General features: G+C 49.9%; 1 protein-coding gene across 6 annotated transcripts in view; it reads right to left on the bottom strand.

The window, feature by feature from the left end:
* Nucleotides 1-15,147, bottom strand: part of CIBAR1 (CBY1 interacting BAR domain containing 1) — a 50,441-nt gene that overhangs the window by 10,635 nt on the left and 24,659 nt on the right. Inside the window, exon 9 of one of the 6 annotated variants that reach the window (XM_039527873.1) lies at nucleotides 1,752-1,902. The exons of the other annotated variants lie outside the window; for them this stretch is intronic. Within the exon in view, the coding sequence (XP_039383807.1) occupies nucleotides 1,858-1,902 (45 nt within the window). The 3' untranslated portion in view covers nucleotides 1,752-1,857. Of the gene's footprint in view, nucleotides 1-1,751; nucleotides 1,903-15,147 lie in introns of those variants that run through there. 6 annotated transcript variants of the gene reach the window in all.

The raw sequence follows: 15,147 nt of genomic DNA, 5'->3' as shown, positions 1-15,147 counted from the left end.
GTGAAGTCAGTGGCCATTTTTCCATTGACTTTAATGGGGGCAGATTTCAAGCAGGATCTCCAACTAAATCTCAACTATATAAAAATCTGACATAACCTTAGCATGGAATTAAATGTCCAAATAAAGAAAGCATAGTCATTCAGATTCTGGTTAGGCTAACGATAATTATAGCTACCAACTCCTCCATCTATAGAGTACATAAGCAATACAGATTTAAAATAAATAGAAATCTGAGCTCTACTGTTTCTATAGATTCAGCGGGGGGGGGGAGGGGTTATAAAATAACTAGAAAAATTTTAGTATTATACAGCTGTGTTAACACTCCATATTTAATGCACAGCTGCTGAGGGTTAGCTACAGATTAGTGCAATTTTTCATGATTTTTGCCAGTGGAAATGTAGAAGAGCTTGAAATACCTAGAATTAGATTTAACCAGCAGAATCGTAATACTTTGGCATTAGATAGCAATTTAGGAGGATCTGTAAGTTCCTAATAAGAATTAAAACTAAGAAACCCTGTACACTCCTGATTTTACTGACAAATGGAGGCCCCGTGAAATTAAGTGACTTGCCCAACATCATATACTGAGTCAGTGGAAAAGTTAGAAATATAATCCAGGTGTCTGATTTTGTCACCTGCTCTGACCCAAAGTGTCTCAGCTAGGTTTCTAACCCTGCCACATTTATCTGATGTCCACTGCTCACTCATTATTTATGTACCTATTTTGAAGAGGATCTCAGTTATTGCCACAGTGCATACTTAGTAAATCTACAGCAGAGAAAAACTGGAAGTATTCCGTTGTTAATTGTTGCTGATGAGACAGTGGAACTTCTCTATAAGGGAAGCTACAGTAGTTGTAAGAAAAAGTGATTACTGTGGTCTTGCGGCTTGGGATAAAATCCAATACGAAAAACAGACAATGGAAAATGATTATGTAACAGGAGGACTATATACATACACAGTTATTGTTGAAGATTCCAATACTTTTTATTGGATTTTATGCAGAAAAATAGAAAAAGCAAATAAAAGTAGATAGAAGACCAAACCGGGAAGTTTTTTCTGTTTAGTTGATCATTAAAATTAAAACAGAACCCATTTCATAAACCAGAAAAAAATCTGTACAATAGTTTACAAAGATAGTATTCTTAGCCACAAAACCCAAAGCCCCTTCTGAATGAATGTGCCAGCCTGCTTTAGGCATTTAACTCTGAGAGGCCAGTAGGATGTAATTTGATTGAGGTCTAAAATTCAGTGAAGGATAGAGTAAGACATCTCTGTTAGCACTGACTAGCAAGTGCTGGTTCAGGAACACTGCCAGACTGAGTCCCACTGCGGTGGCTCCATTTCAACGGAGAGACTAGCCTACTAAGCTCTTGTGGACATTACCACCCGATAGCTCACAGTCTAATGCGCAGTGTTGCAAAAGAGAACATCTGCCTATCTAACTGAAGGGACAAAGTCTTGACCCCCGCATTTTAACTCTGATTGGCCGCTGTCACCACCAATGAATTTGGAGCTGGGTGGGTCAGGAGAATGAGAATTCCTCAGCAAGCAGCTGTATAATTTGTCTGTTTTCTGAGAAATTGTCTATCCGGGTAATCTATTTAACCAGATACTTTTTGCCAGCTATAATAAACCATCAAAGACTGGCAAGGTATCTCACTTCTAGAAGATGACCCCAGTATATCAAGAACAGATGTGTCGTTTACTCTGAGGTTCCTAAAGGATGTTCAAGGTAATTAGTACCCAACCTTTCCATGTGTTTGTGAAATTGGAACATATCTTCTGGAGGGGAGGAAGATGATGCACCCACACTATCATCTGGTGAAGATTGATCATCCAGATCCATATCTGCATTCAAAGGTTCAACAGGCCCCTTTGGTTCCTCTTCAGGCAGTATGTCTGTGACAAGTAAAGGAGACTGTTCCTTCAGTACCAGACAGTGACAAATCAGGGCATGATATTTCACCTGAATTCTTTTGGGAGAAGGCTCTGTTGGAACCTGCCTTTCTTCAGCCCTTTTAAATTCAGGTTAATACATAGGGGAAGGCAAATAGGGCCATAATACCCAGGGTGGTACCTCCTAGTCCAAGGAAGGGTGATCTTATGGTCTGAAGAGTTAGAACTGAGAGTCTTAATAACTCTAATTTCCCTCATCCTTTCCCTGGCAAAAGAAGGGCAAGGAATGGTATCAGGCAGGATATGGCCCGATTCTGGATCAGAGGCAGTTTCCAAGGGTGACAACAATAGTTTGGTAAGCAAAAAGTCAAAAGAGGTGAGACATTTCCCTGAGGAACTAGTACAGGTTCTAGGGGCAGGTTCATTTATCTTTGGAGAGATCTGTATAGATAGGGAAACTGATTTACCCTTGTAAGGCCTTTTCATTTTCTGGAGAAGGGGGAACTAGCATCCCACTACCTTACACTTATAGATTCATAGACTCTAGGACTGGAAGGGACCTCAAGAGGTCATCAAGTCCAGTCCCCTGCCCTCATGGCAGGACCAAATACTGTCTAGACCATCCCTGATAGACATTTATCTAACCTACTCTTAAATATCTCCAGAGATGGAGACTCCACAACCTCCCTAGGCAATTTATTCCAGTGTTTAACCACCCTGACAGTTAAGAACTTTTTCCTAATGCCCAACCTACACCTCCCTTGCTGCAGTTTAAGCCCATTGCTTCTTGTTCTATCCTTAGAGGCTAAGGTGAACAAGTTTTCTCTCTTCTTTACCTTTAAGCATTGAAGGTCCCCCTGATCTGAATGAGGGTGTTCCCAGGGCTTGATACCTGAGCCACCATGTTACTGAGTCACCCTATTAACAGTGGATCCTCCAGTAGGAACTTAGTGGCTCACAAGAAGCATCAGGTGCCTCATCAGGCTCACAATGAAGTTTCAAGTATGGATCCAATGGCCTCTGATCCAGACCAGAATACAGCTCTGTAATTTGGTCTTGGCCTTCTATAACCACTCTTTGTTGTGGCTCTGACTTCCAAGACTGAAGCCTTATGGGGACACTTTTGCACTTCAGTGCATGGAACCAGACAAATAAGTTCCTTAGAGATATGCTCTCGAGAATTAGCTTTTTCAGCAGAGGTGCCACCTCTGATCTTATGGATTCACAGTGACTGGTAGTACCTTAGGTTTGACTCCAGTCAATGAGAGAGACACACCTATATTAGGATTCTGCTGGACTTTTTGACCCCCTTAGGGCCAAAGCTGAGGCTGGTCTCCCAGCGTTTGCAGATCCCCGGGTTTCTTGAATTGAAAGGTTTAGGTGCTAATGCTTCCTGCAATAACATAGGTTGGAGGCAAATGCAACTCCTTTCTGGCCCAAGGAGTGAAGGTGCTGCATATCGAGCAAAGAATGACATTTCCTCAAACAGGCCATATAACACATGGGTATTCAAAGCAGGAAAAGCAGCAGGGCAAGAAGCCTGATTTTTTTGTCTTTGTTTCCAACATACTAGAAACAAGGACCTGTGCCAGTGCACTAAGATCCTTAGTCAAAAACCCCACCCAAAAAAAAAACAAAAAAAAAACCAACCTAACATCTAGCTAAACTAAGGTGATGACATTGGGAACAATATGTTCCTTTGAATTGGGGGTGCCAGGACCTGGCAAGTGTCCTGGTCCATCTGCTACCGTAGTTGGAAAGAACACAAGCAATCATCACACCACGCCTCCTTTATAGCCCTGCCCTCAAATCTTCAGATCCATAAGGAGAGGGGCATGGAGCATTAGAGTGCTACAATGATCACTTTTATTAGAAGGTTCCACTGGTCCAAGCTACACTGTTGATGCAGTTCAAGAGTGGGAATGTGCAGAGGCCACTCAAAGAATGTCACTGATGCCTGGTCTACACTACGCGTTTATACCGAATTTAGCAGCATTAAACCGATTTAACCCTGCACCCGTCCACACAACGAAGCCCTTTATATCGATATAAAGGGCTCTTAAAACCGATTTCTGTACTCCTCCCCGACGAGGGGAGTAGCGCTGAAATCGGTATTGCCATGTCAGATTAGGGTTAGTGTGGACGCAATTCGACAGTATTGGCCTCTGGGCGGTATCCCACAGTGCACCATTGTGACCGCTCTGGAAAGCCATCTGAACTCGGATGCACTGGCCAGATAGACAGGAAAAGCCCCGCAAACGTTTGAATTTCATTTCCTGTTTGGCCAGCTTGGAGAGCTCACCAGCACAGGTGACCACGCAGAGCTCATCAGCACAGGTAACAATGCAGTCTCCTGAGAATCGAAAAAGAGCTCCAGCATGGACTGCACGGGAGGTACTGGATCTGATCGCTGTATGGGGAGAGGATTCTGTGCTAACAGAACTCCGTTCCAAAAGAAGAAATGAAAAAACATTTGAAAAAATTTCCAAGGCCATGATGCAGAGAGACCACACCAGGGACTCAGTACAGTGCCGTGTGAAAGTTAAGGAGCTCAGACAAGAAAACCAAAGAAGCAAACGGAAGGTCCGGGGCAGGGCTGAAAACATGCCGCTTCTATGCTGAGCTGCATGCAATTCTAGAGGGGTCCGCCACCACTACCCCACCCCTGTTCGTGGATTCCGAGGTGGGGGTGGTAATCTCAGCCATGCCTGAGGATTCTGCGGACGGGGAAGATGAGGAGGAGGAAGAGGAGGACGAGCTTGCAGAGAGCACACAGCACTCCGTTCTCCCCAACAGCCAGGAGCTTTTTCTCACCCTGACGGAATTACCCTCCCAAGCCACTATCCCAGACAATGAAGCCATGGAAGGGACCTCTGGTGAGTGTACCTTTGTAAATATAAAACATGCTTTAAAAGCAAGCATTTTTTAAATGATTAATTTGCCCTGAGGACTTGGGATGCATTCGCGGCCAGTAAAGTTACTGGAAAAGTCTGTTAACATGTCTGGGGATGGAGCGGAAATCCTCCAGGGACATCTCCATGAAGCTCTCCTGGAGGTACTCCAAAAGCCTTTGCAGAAGGTTTCTGGGCAGGGCAGCCTTTTTCCGTCCTCCATGGTAGGGCACCTGACCACCCCATGCATGTAGCAAGTAATCTGGTATAATTGCATGACAAAGCCTAGCTGCGTATGGTCCCGGTCTTTGCTGGCATTCAAGCAACATCCATTCTTTATCTCGCGGTATTATCCTCAGGAGAGTGATATCGTTCATGGTAACCTGGTTGAAATTCAGGAATTTAATTAAGGGGACAGAGATGGTTGGGCTGTTTGCCTGTGGCTTAAAATAAATCCTTCCCTGCATTTAGCCAAGCGGGGGGAGGGGAGGTGATTGGCGCTGAGCTTTTTCGCGTTTGGCTAGCTGGGATCTTCCCTGCTACCAGCCACACGGTGGGGGGGAGGGTGGCTAGCAGCGATCTTCTACTATGATACCAGCCATGCAGTGGGGGGAGGAGTAAAGCGATCATCCCAGAGAATGGATGGGGGCGGTTCTGGTGCTACACGTTAACAGGAAAGAAGCAGCACTCAACGGGCTTTGCTTGCTATTTGGGAAAGGAGGGCACTGGATATATGAAGGCTGCAGAAGCCGAAAGACAATGGCTTACCATGGCTGCATGCAAACCGAATTCTGATGCCCAGACATGCGTCTGTGATCTCTAACACCAAAGTCGCAGGCACTCAATATTAAGATGCAAAATGTGACCTTGTAGTGAAATCACATGTGCTATGTAAGGTGAATAGTGTTGTTCACCGTGAAAGAGTATAACCATTGTTCTGTAAAATGTATCTTTTTAAATACTTCTCTCCCTTTTTTCCCTCCCTCCTGCAGCTGCAAATTTTTCAAGTCTCCCTTCTCCATCCCGAAGGCTATCTCAGATAAGGCAGCGGAAAAAAAAAAAGATGTGTGACGAAATGTTCTCAGAAATCATGGAAGTGACCCGCAATGAAAGAACTCATCTGAATGAGTGGAAGGACATGGTATCAAAGTACAGGAAAGATGCCAGTGACCGTGAGGACAGGAGGGATGAATGTGAGGAGAGGAGAGACGCTCGAGATGAGAGGTGGCGGCAGGAAGATCTGAGGTGTCGGGATGCAACTCTGAGGCTGCTGTGTGATCAAACGGACATGCTCCGGCGTCTGGTGGAGCTTCAGGAATGGCAGCAGGATCACAGAGTGCCACTGCGGCCCCTGTATAACCGCCCTCCCTCGGGTTTCATCAAGGAGAAACAAACACAACAGTCACACCGTACCCTGGCCCATGATGAAACTGGTTTTCAAAGCTTCTCCGATGTGTACTGCTTCCTGGTGTGCTCTTCTAATCGCCCTGGTGTCTGGCTGCGCGTAATCAGCGGTTAGGTGATTTGCCTCAGCCTCCCACCCCGCCATAAAGGTCTCCCCCTTACTCTCACAGAGATTGTGGAGCACACAGCAAGCAACAACAACAATGGGGACATTGGTTTGGCTGAGGTCTGAGCAAGTCAGTAATGTGCACCAGCGTGCCTTTAAACGGCCAAATGCACATTCTACCACCATTCTGCACTTGCTCAGCCTGTAGTTGAACAACTCCTGACTACCGTCCAGGCTGCCTGTGTATGGCATCAAGGGGTAGGCTGGGTCCCCCAGGATAACGATAGGCATTTCAACATCCCCAACTGTTATTTTCTGGTCTGGGAAGTAATTCTCTTGCTGCAGCCATTTAAACAGAGTAGTGTTCCTGAAGACGCGAGCGTCATGAACCCTTCCCGGCCATCCCACGTGGATATTGGTGAAACGTCCCTTGTGATTCACCAGTGCTTGCAGCACCATGGAAAAGTACCCCTTTCGGTTTATGTACTGGGTGCCCTGGTGCTCCAGTGCCAAGATAGGGATATGGGTTCCATCTATCGCCCCACCAGAGTTAGGGAATCCCATTGCAGCAAAGCCATCCACCTGGACCTGCACATTTCCCAGAGTCACAACATTTCGTAGCAGCAGCTTAATGATTGCTTTGGCTACTTGCATCACAGCAGCCCCCACAGTAGATTTGCCCACTCCAAATTGATTCCCAACTGACCGGTAGCTATCTGGCGTTGCAAGCTTCCAGAGGGCTATTGCCACTCGCTTCTCAACTGTGAGGGCTGCTCTCATCTTGGTATTCTGGTGTTTCAGGGCAGGGGAAAGCAAGTCACAAAGTTCTATGAAAGTGCCCTTACGCATGCGAAAGTTTCGCAGCCACTGGGACTCATCCCAAACCTGCAACACTATGTAGTCCCACCAGACTGTGCTTGTTTCCCAGGCCCAAAATCGGCGTTCAATGGCTAGAACCTGCCCCATTACCAGCATGATCTCCGAAGCGCAGGGGCCCGTGGTTTGAGAGAATTCTGTGTCCATGTCCTCATCACTCTCGTCGCCGCGCTGCCATAGCCGCCTGCTCCTTGACTGGTTTTGCAGTTCAGCACTGACTGCATGAGAATGCACAAGGTGTTTACAACGTCCATGATTGCTGTCTTGAGCTGAGCAGGGTCCATGCTTGCCGTGCTATGGCGTCTGCACAGTTCACCCAGGGAAAAAGGCGCAAAACAGTTGTCTGCTACTTGCACGGAGGGAGGGGTGAGGCTGTACCCAGACCACCCGCGACAATGTTTTTTGCCCCATCAGGCACTGGGATCTCAACCCAGAATTCCAATAGGCGGGGGAGACTGTGGGAACTATGGGATAGCTATGGGATAGCTACCCACAGTGCAATGCTCCAGAAATCGACGCTAGCCTCGGTACATGGATGCACACCGCTGAATTAATGTGCTTAGTGTGGCCGCGTGCACTCGACTTTATACAATCTGTTTTAAAAAAACCGGTTTCTGTAAAGTCGGAATAATCCCGTAGTGTAGACATACCCAGAGTCTCTAAAAAGCTCCTATTACTAGACTGCTGCATAAAATACAACATGAGAGCCAAAAGTCTGCTAGCTTGCTTAATATTGATCACAGTCCTAAAACATTTCATTTTAGAGATTAGGAAATGTTCAATTTCCCACAACCTATGACTGTTTTGTTTGTAAGATCTCTCTTCTTACGCTCCTTTTTTGCCCTATTATGGTATATTTTTAGACATCTTATTCCTTCCAATATTGTCAAGAATTTTTGCTTCTGTCATACCTCCAATTTTTTGCATGACTTCACTTTTTTTATTTCTCCATTATCATCTCCCTCTTCATATTTTTTCAATTTATTGAACACATTTTTAAATGTACTATGAAATCTCCTTGTTCCTCCATACTAGATCATTTTACCCATCTTGATATATTTATCCTTAAGTGGAATGCATTCTTGCTGTAATCATTAATATTGACAAGTCTATCCTACCCAATTTCTGTATCTTATTTTTAATCACAGTCAGTTCACATTTCCTAAAAAGCTAGCTCTTCTAAAATGAAATAAATATTCTTCTTCGAGTGATTGCTCATATCCATTCCAGTTAGGTGTGTGCGCGCCGCGTGCACTTTCGTCGGAAGACTTTTACCCTAGCAACCCCAGTGGGTCGGCTGAGCGCCCCCTGGAGTGGCGCCATAACGGCACTGCATATATACCTCAGCCGAACCTCCCGACCCTCAGTTCCTTCTTACCGCCCGTGTCGGTCGTTGGAACAGCGGAGTGTAGCTTGTCTGACCTCCGCTTCCCTAGCTTCCTCATAGTTTCTCTGTTAATATTTGTACATAGTTCTTATCTTAGCTTAGGTTTTCTTGTTTTTGATAGTTTGAAATCAGTTTAGTGTTAGATAGGTAGCGGGTTCAGGGGTTAGCCCCGCCCGGCTCCCCGGGTTTCAAGCCGTGCTCGGCCTACCGCAGGCCTATGCCTACAGGAGATCCTCATAGCTCCTGTTTGAAGTGTTTAGGAGAGTCGCACTTATCTACTAAGTGCCCAATTTGCAAGGCTTTCAAGCCTCGCACTAAGAGGGAAAGAGACATTAGGCTTAAACAGCTCCTAATGGAGGCAGCCTTAACCCCTCCAGCCGCGGCACCACCCGCTTTCCCGACGGACTCTCGCAGCGCCGCCACGGCACCGGGCCACTCTGCGGTACCACCGAAAGCGCCATCGGCACTGAAACCAGCCCAAAGACGCTCTCTCTCGCCGAAGAAGGGACAGGCCGCTGCCTCCACGGCACCGCCGGCTCCGAAACCTGCCGCGGCACGGGTTCCTCAGAGTGCGCCCCGTCCGGACCGCCCGGCACCGAAACCTGCCGCGGCATGGGTTCCTCTGCCACAGACACTTCTGCCGGCACCGGCGACTCCGGCCCCTGAGAGGCCGTCGAGCCCGGCACCTATAACCTCCCCGGCTCCGGCCGCGGTAGAGATGCCACTGCCATCGACTCCAGAGACCTTCAAGGCGGCACGGGACCTCATCGGGATGACAGAACCGGTTGTGCCACCACCCCCGGCGCCGCTGGTGAGGGCGCCCCGCTCCCTGGGCAAGCTGTCCATGTTTAAGCCACCTGCCGGCACCGACTCTGACCGGCACCGAACCCGTTCCCGCTCTCGACGCCGTTCCCGCTCCCGCTCTCGGCGCCGATCCCGATCTGGGCGTCGATCGCACCGCCGCTCGCATTCCCGTCACCGCTCAACCACGCGGCACCGATCAGACTCGCGGCACCGGTCGTTCTCTCGCTCTCCAACCCGTCACTCCCAGCACCGATCAAGCTCTCGGTACCGATATGGCCGCCGCTACTCGCGGAGTCGCTCCCGGCACCGATCATGGAGATCCCAGTCGACCTCCCGGCACCGCGCCGGTCGCAGGTCCCATTCTCGCTCCTGCTCCCGATACCGAGATGCCTCCCGGCACCGTTCACCACAAAGGCGGGAAATGAGATCGGTGGGCACTTCGGCGGAAGGCTTATCTGCTCCACCTTGGCCTTCTCGACACGCTTTGGCCTCTTCACACGCCAACAGCTACTATGTCGATGACCATGACTCTCAGGTCCCTTCAGGAGTTTTCCGGCAATCCCATCCCGTGGACCAGGACCCAAATCAGTGGGGTTATTGGACCCGTTGGGCCTACCACCAAAGCCAAGGTCCTCCTGTGCCTCCTATGCGTACCGTATCGCACGAGTCACGCGTCCCAGAGGCTACTATAAGCCGCCCCCCAGTTGACACTGAGGTGCCATCCGGTGCAGACGAAGGGAATCAGCCTGCCCAGGAACCTCTGGGGCAGGAACCTTCACAGGGGCCGGATGCTGACCAAGACGCCATCCTGCCCGGCACTTCCTCCTCCTCTCCCCCGGATGAGGCGGTGGCAGGCTCGTCATCAGCGGGTCCCCCACCAATTGACTTACGGGCGCACCAAGAGCTCCTTCGCAGGGTGGCATTGCGAATGGATCTGTAGGCTGAGGAGGTATCGGAAGTCAGTGATCCGATAGTGACCATTTTGTCCGCGGACGCTCCAACCCGCATAGCTCTCCCCTTCATAAGGACTATCCAGGCGAACGCTGATACCTTATGGCAGACTCCGTCGTCTATTGCGCCCACAGCCCGAGGGGTGGAACGCAGATACGTGGTCCCTTCCAGGGGATACGAACATTTGTATGTGCACCCTGCCCCCTCGTCCTTAGTGGTGCAGTCGGTCAACGACAAAGAGCGCAACGGCCAGCAAGGCCCGGCTCCTAAGTCGAAGGAGGCCAAGCGCATGGACTTGCTTGGTCGCAAGGTCTACTCTGCCGGTGCCCTGCAGCTCCGTGTGGCTAACCAGCAGGCCTTGCTAAGCCGCTACGGCCATGACACTTGGGCTGAGGTGGAGAAATACAAAGAGCTCCTGCCTCAGGATTCCCGACAGGAGTTTGCAGCCTTCGTAGAAGAAGGCAAAAAGGTAGCACGCACCTCATTACAGGCCTCCTTAGACACGGCTGACTCGGCGGCACGTACTGTAGCCTCGGGTGTTACCATGCGCCGGATCTCTTGGCTCCAGAGTTCGACGCTTCCTCCTGAAGTTCAATACACCATTCAGGACCTTCCTTTTGATTCGAAGGAGCTCTTCTCAGAAAAGACGGACTCCAAGCTTCAAAATCTAAAGGACAACAGGGTTATCATCCGCACTTTGGGGATGCATACCCCGGCTACCCAGAGGCGTCCGTTCCGTCCCCAGTTTAACCGCCCTTACTATATGCCTCGCTACAGGCAAGACTCTGGTCGGCGGCGGGGTCGCGGGGGCCGTGGGCGACGGCCTGGCAACCAACCGTCCCAAGGGCGAACCCCCTCTAAACCACCGGAGCCTAAACCATCTTTTTGAAGATGCGCCCGGGGACGGCATACCAGCTCTTCCTCCAAATTCCTCCCTGCCTTTTTCCAACCGCCTTTCCTATTTCCTCCCGGCGTGGGCCTGGCTGACCACCGATGCCTGGGTCCTGCGCACTGTGGAACGTGGTTACCAACTCCAATTCGTTTCACCTCCACCTTCCCACCCTCCTTCCCGGTCCCTCTTCAGGGACCCCTCTCACGAGCAACTCCTCTTACAAGAGGTGCACTCGCTCCTAGCCATCGGAGCGGTCGAGAAGGTTCCGGACGCGGAACGGGGCAAGGGGTTTTATTCCCGTTATTTTTTGATCCCCAAGGCCAAAGGAGGCCTTCGACCCATTCTCGACCTGCGAGGCCTCAACGCATACATGCTGAAGTTGAAGTTCCACATGGTATCCCTCGGGGTCATTATCCCTACTTTGGATCCCGGAGACTGGTATGCTGCCCTCAATATGAAGGACGCTTATTTTCATATCGCCATCTTCCCACCGCACAGACGCTTTCTCCATTTCACAATCGCTCACCTACACTTCCAGTTTGCGGTACTCCCCTTCGGCCTCAAGGGTGTTCACAAAGTGCATGGCCGTTGTCGCCGCCCACCTCCGTCGACGCGGCATCTCCGTTTTTCCCTACCTGGACGACTGGCTCATCAGGGGGGACTCGCAGGCCACGGTCCAGCAACATGTCGCAGAGATCAAGGACTTATTCACGCGCCTAGGCCTAGTTCTCAACGTAGAGAAATCCACTTTAGTTCCAACTCAGAGGTTGGATTTTATTGGCGCGACCCTGGACTCCTCTCTAGCCAGAGCCTTCCTTCCGCAGCTCCAGTTCCAGGCCCTTACGCAGCTAATCCGCGACCTACAGGCCTCTCGGATGACCTCGGCCCGTGCTTGTCTCCGCCTCCTCGGTCACATGGCGGCTTGCACACACGTCACTCTGTTTGCCAGGCTCCGCCTCTGACCGCTTCAGCTGTGGCTCCACTCCAGATACCGCCCACACAGGGACCCTCTGGATACCCTACTCACCATTCCAGAGGGTGTCCTTCAATCCCTGGATTGGTGGCTGACCCCTTCCCACGTATGTGCGGGGGTCCCATTCCAGGCTCCTCAACCTTCCCTGTCCCTGACAACGGATGCCTCGTCCCTTGGATGGGGAGCCCATCTCGGCGATCTTCGCACTCAAGGCCTTTGGTTGCTGCAGGAATTGAACACGCACATCAACGTCAGGGCGCTCCGGGCAGTACGCCTGGCCTGCCGAGCGTTCCAGACTCGCCTCCACGGCCGTTGTGTCTCGGTCTTTACGGACAACACAACGGCCATGTACTATATCAACAAGCAAGGCGGGACCCGCTCATCCCCCCTCTGCGACGAGGCGATGCTACTGTGGGAATTCTGCATAGCCCACTCGATACATCTGGTGGCGTCGTTCCTTCCTGGCGTCAAGAACACCATCGCGGATCGCCTGAGCAGGTCCTTTCTCTGCCACGAGTGGTCGCTGAGAGCAGACATCGCTCATGCCATTTTCCGACAGTGGGGATTTCCCCATGTAGACTTGTTCGCGTCCTGATTGAACCGCAAATGCCAGGAGTTTTGCTCCTTTCAAGGCCTGGCACCGGGCTCTCTGTCGGACACGTTTCTCCTCCCATGGACTCGTCACCTTTTCTACGCCTTTCCTCCGTTTCCCCTCATACACAAGGTCCTGCTGAAGCTCCGACGGGACAAGGCACGTCTCATCTTAATTGCGCCAGCGTGGCCCAGGCAACACTGGTTCACCATGCTGCTCCGTCTATCGGTAGACAGCCCAATTCCTCTGCCGCTTCACCCAGATCTTATAACACAAGATCACGGCACTCTCCGTCACCTGGACCTGCCGGCCCTCCACCTCACAGCGTGGCTCCTCAGTGGCTAGACCAGACGGAGTTGCGCTGCTCTGCTCCCGTGCAGCACGTTTTATTGAGCAGCAGAAAGCCTTCCACTCGATCTACCTACCTGGCCAAGTGGAAGCGCTTCGCTTGCTGGGCTCAAGCGCGTGACGCTATTCCTTCAGAACTCCCGCTTCTGATGGTCCTTGACTATCTCTGGTCGCTAAAACAACAAGGTCTTGCACTGTCCTCCATCAAAGTGCACTTAGCAGCCATCTCCGCTTTCCACCCCAGGGAGGGGGGATATATGCTGTTCTCTCACCCGCTGACTATTCGCTTCAGAAAGGGCCTTGATCGTCTCTACCTCCAGGTGCGTCATCCGACTCCCACCTGGGACCTCAATCTGGTCCTCAACAGGCTCATGTCTCCGCCCTTTGAGCCGCTGGCCACCTGCTCCTTGCTGTATCTCTCATGGAAGACTGTTTTTCTCGTGGCTATCACATCCACCAGGCGGGTCTCTGAAATCAAGGCACTCATGGTGGACCCGCCATACACCGTTTTCCATAAGGACAAGGTACAGCTACGTCCACATCCGGCGTTTCTCCCGAAGGTAGTGTCCGCGTTCCACAATAACCAGGATATCTTCCTGCCAGTTTTCTTTCCAAAGCCGCACGTATCTCCGAGAGAGCAACGACTTCACTCCCTCGATGTTCGCAGGGCGTTGGCTTTCTATGTTGATCGGACAAGACCGTTCCGCAAATCCCCGCAACTGTTTGTGGCAATTGCTGACCAGATGCGAGGTCTTCCTGTCTCATCACAGCGAATCTCCTCGTGGCTCACAGAGTGCATTCGCACCTGCTAAAACTTGGCTAATGTCCCCTTGGGCCATCTCACCACCCACTCTACCAGGGCCCAGGCGTCCTCCGCTGCCTTTCTGGCGCAAGTACCAATACAAGAGATATGCCGAGCGGCGACCTGGTCGTCCGTCCATACTTTCGCCTCACACTATGCCCTGGTCCAACAGTCGAGAGGTGACGCTGCCTTTGGCTCTGCGGTCCTGCATACCGCCACGTCTCACTCCGACCCCACTGCCTAGGTAAGGCTTGGGAAATCACCTAACTGGAATGGATATGAGCAATCACTCGAAGAAGAAAAAACGGTTACTTACCTTTGTAACTGTTGTTCTTCGAGATGTGTTGCTCATATCCATTCCACACCCACCCTCCTTCCCCATTGTCGGAGTAGCCGGCAAGAAGGAACTGAGGGTCGGGTGGGTCGGCTGAGGTATATATGCGGTGCCGTTATGGCGCCACTCCAGGGGGCGCTCAGCCGACCCACTGGGGTTGCTAGGGTAAAAGTCTTCCGACGAAAGTGCACGCGGCGCGCACACACCTAACTGGAATGGATATGAGCAACACATCTCGAAGAACAACAGTTACAAAGGTAAGTAACCGTTTTTAAAAAAAAGTTTCTACAGAATTCTTCTCCACATCTCATACTCAATAACAGCCAGGTTTTATTTCCTAAAAAATCATTTTACAAAGTTAGTATTCTAAAATTAAGAAGAGAAAAATATTTTATCTATTTTATTCTTCTATCACCCAAGTGTTGGAAGAACTTTGTTTCTGACATGTCCCTTCCCAATTGTTTCTTTTTTGTATAAAATAGTTTATAGTAGAGTATTTACTATTGTATGCAAATCTTAGTCAGTTTTAACAAGGTTATTATAATTCCTAGGTACAAGATACAAAATTAAAATGTTCACTGTGTAGGGATATTAAAGAAGGTTTATATTAGAAATGAAAGTGATTCCCCATAATTGCTCCCCCATAATTTAAATCTCATAGCATTACCAAGTAAAAGATCTCTTGGATTTATTAACTTACAAGCTACTGTGTGTGTAAAACTTGTAAGCCATTGATTGCATCTGTTCTCAGAAAGATACTTTATTGCTATGTAAAACTTGCAAACAGTCAATTGATTCTGTTCTCTGAGCATGCTCTGTAATTGATACTGTGTAAACCAATGCGGTAAGTCGTTAATTAACTCTCCACTCAAAACAATACATTGTAAC

The sequence above is a fragment of the Mauremys reevesii genome, linkage group 2 (genome assembly GCF_016161935.1).
Source record: "Mauremys reevesii isolate NIE-2019 linkage group 2, ASM1616193v1, whole genome shotgun sequence".
Lineage (NCBI taxonomy): Eukaryota > Metazoa > Chordata > Testudines > Geoemydidae > Mauremys > Mauremys reevesii.
The sequence above is the reverse complement of the archived record's forward strand: the minus strand, read 5'-3'. Positions and strand labels throughout refer to the sequence as shown.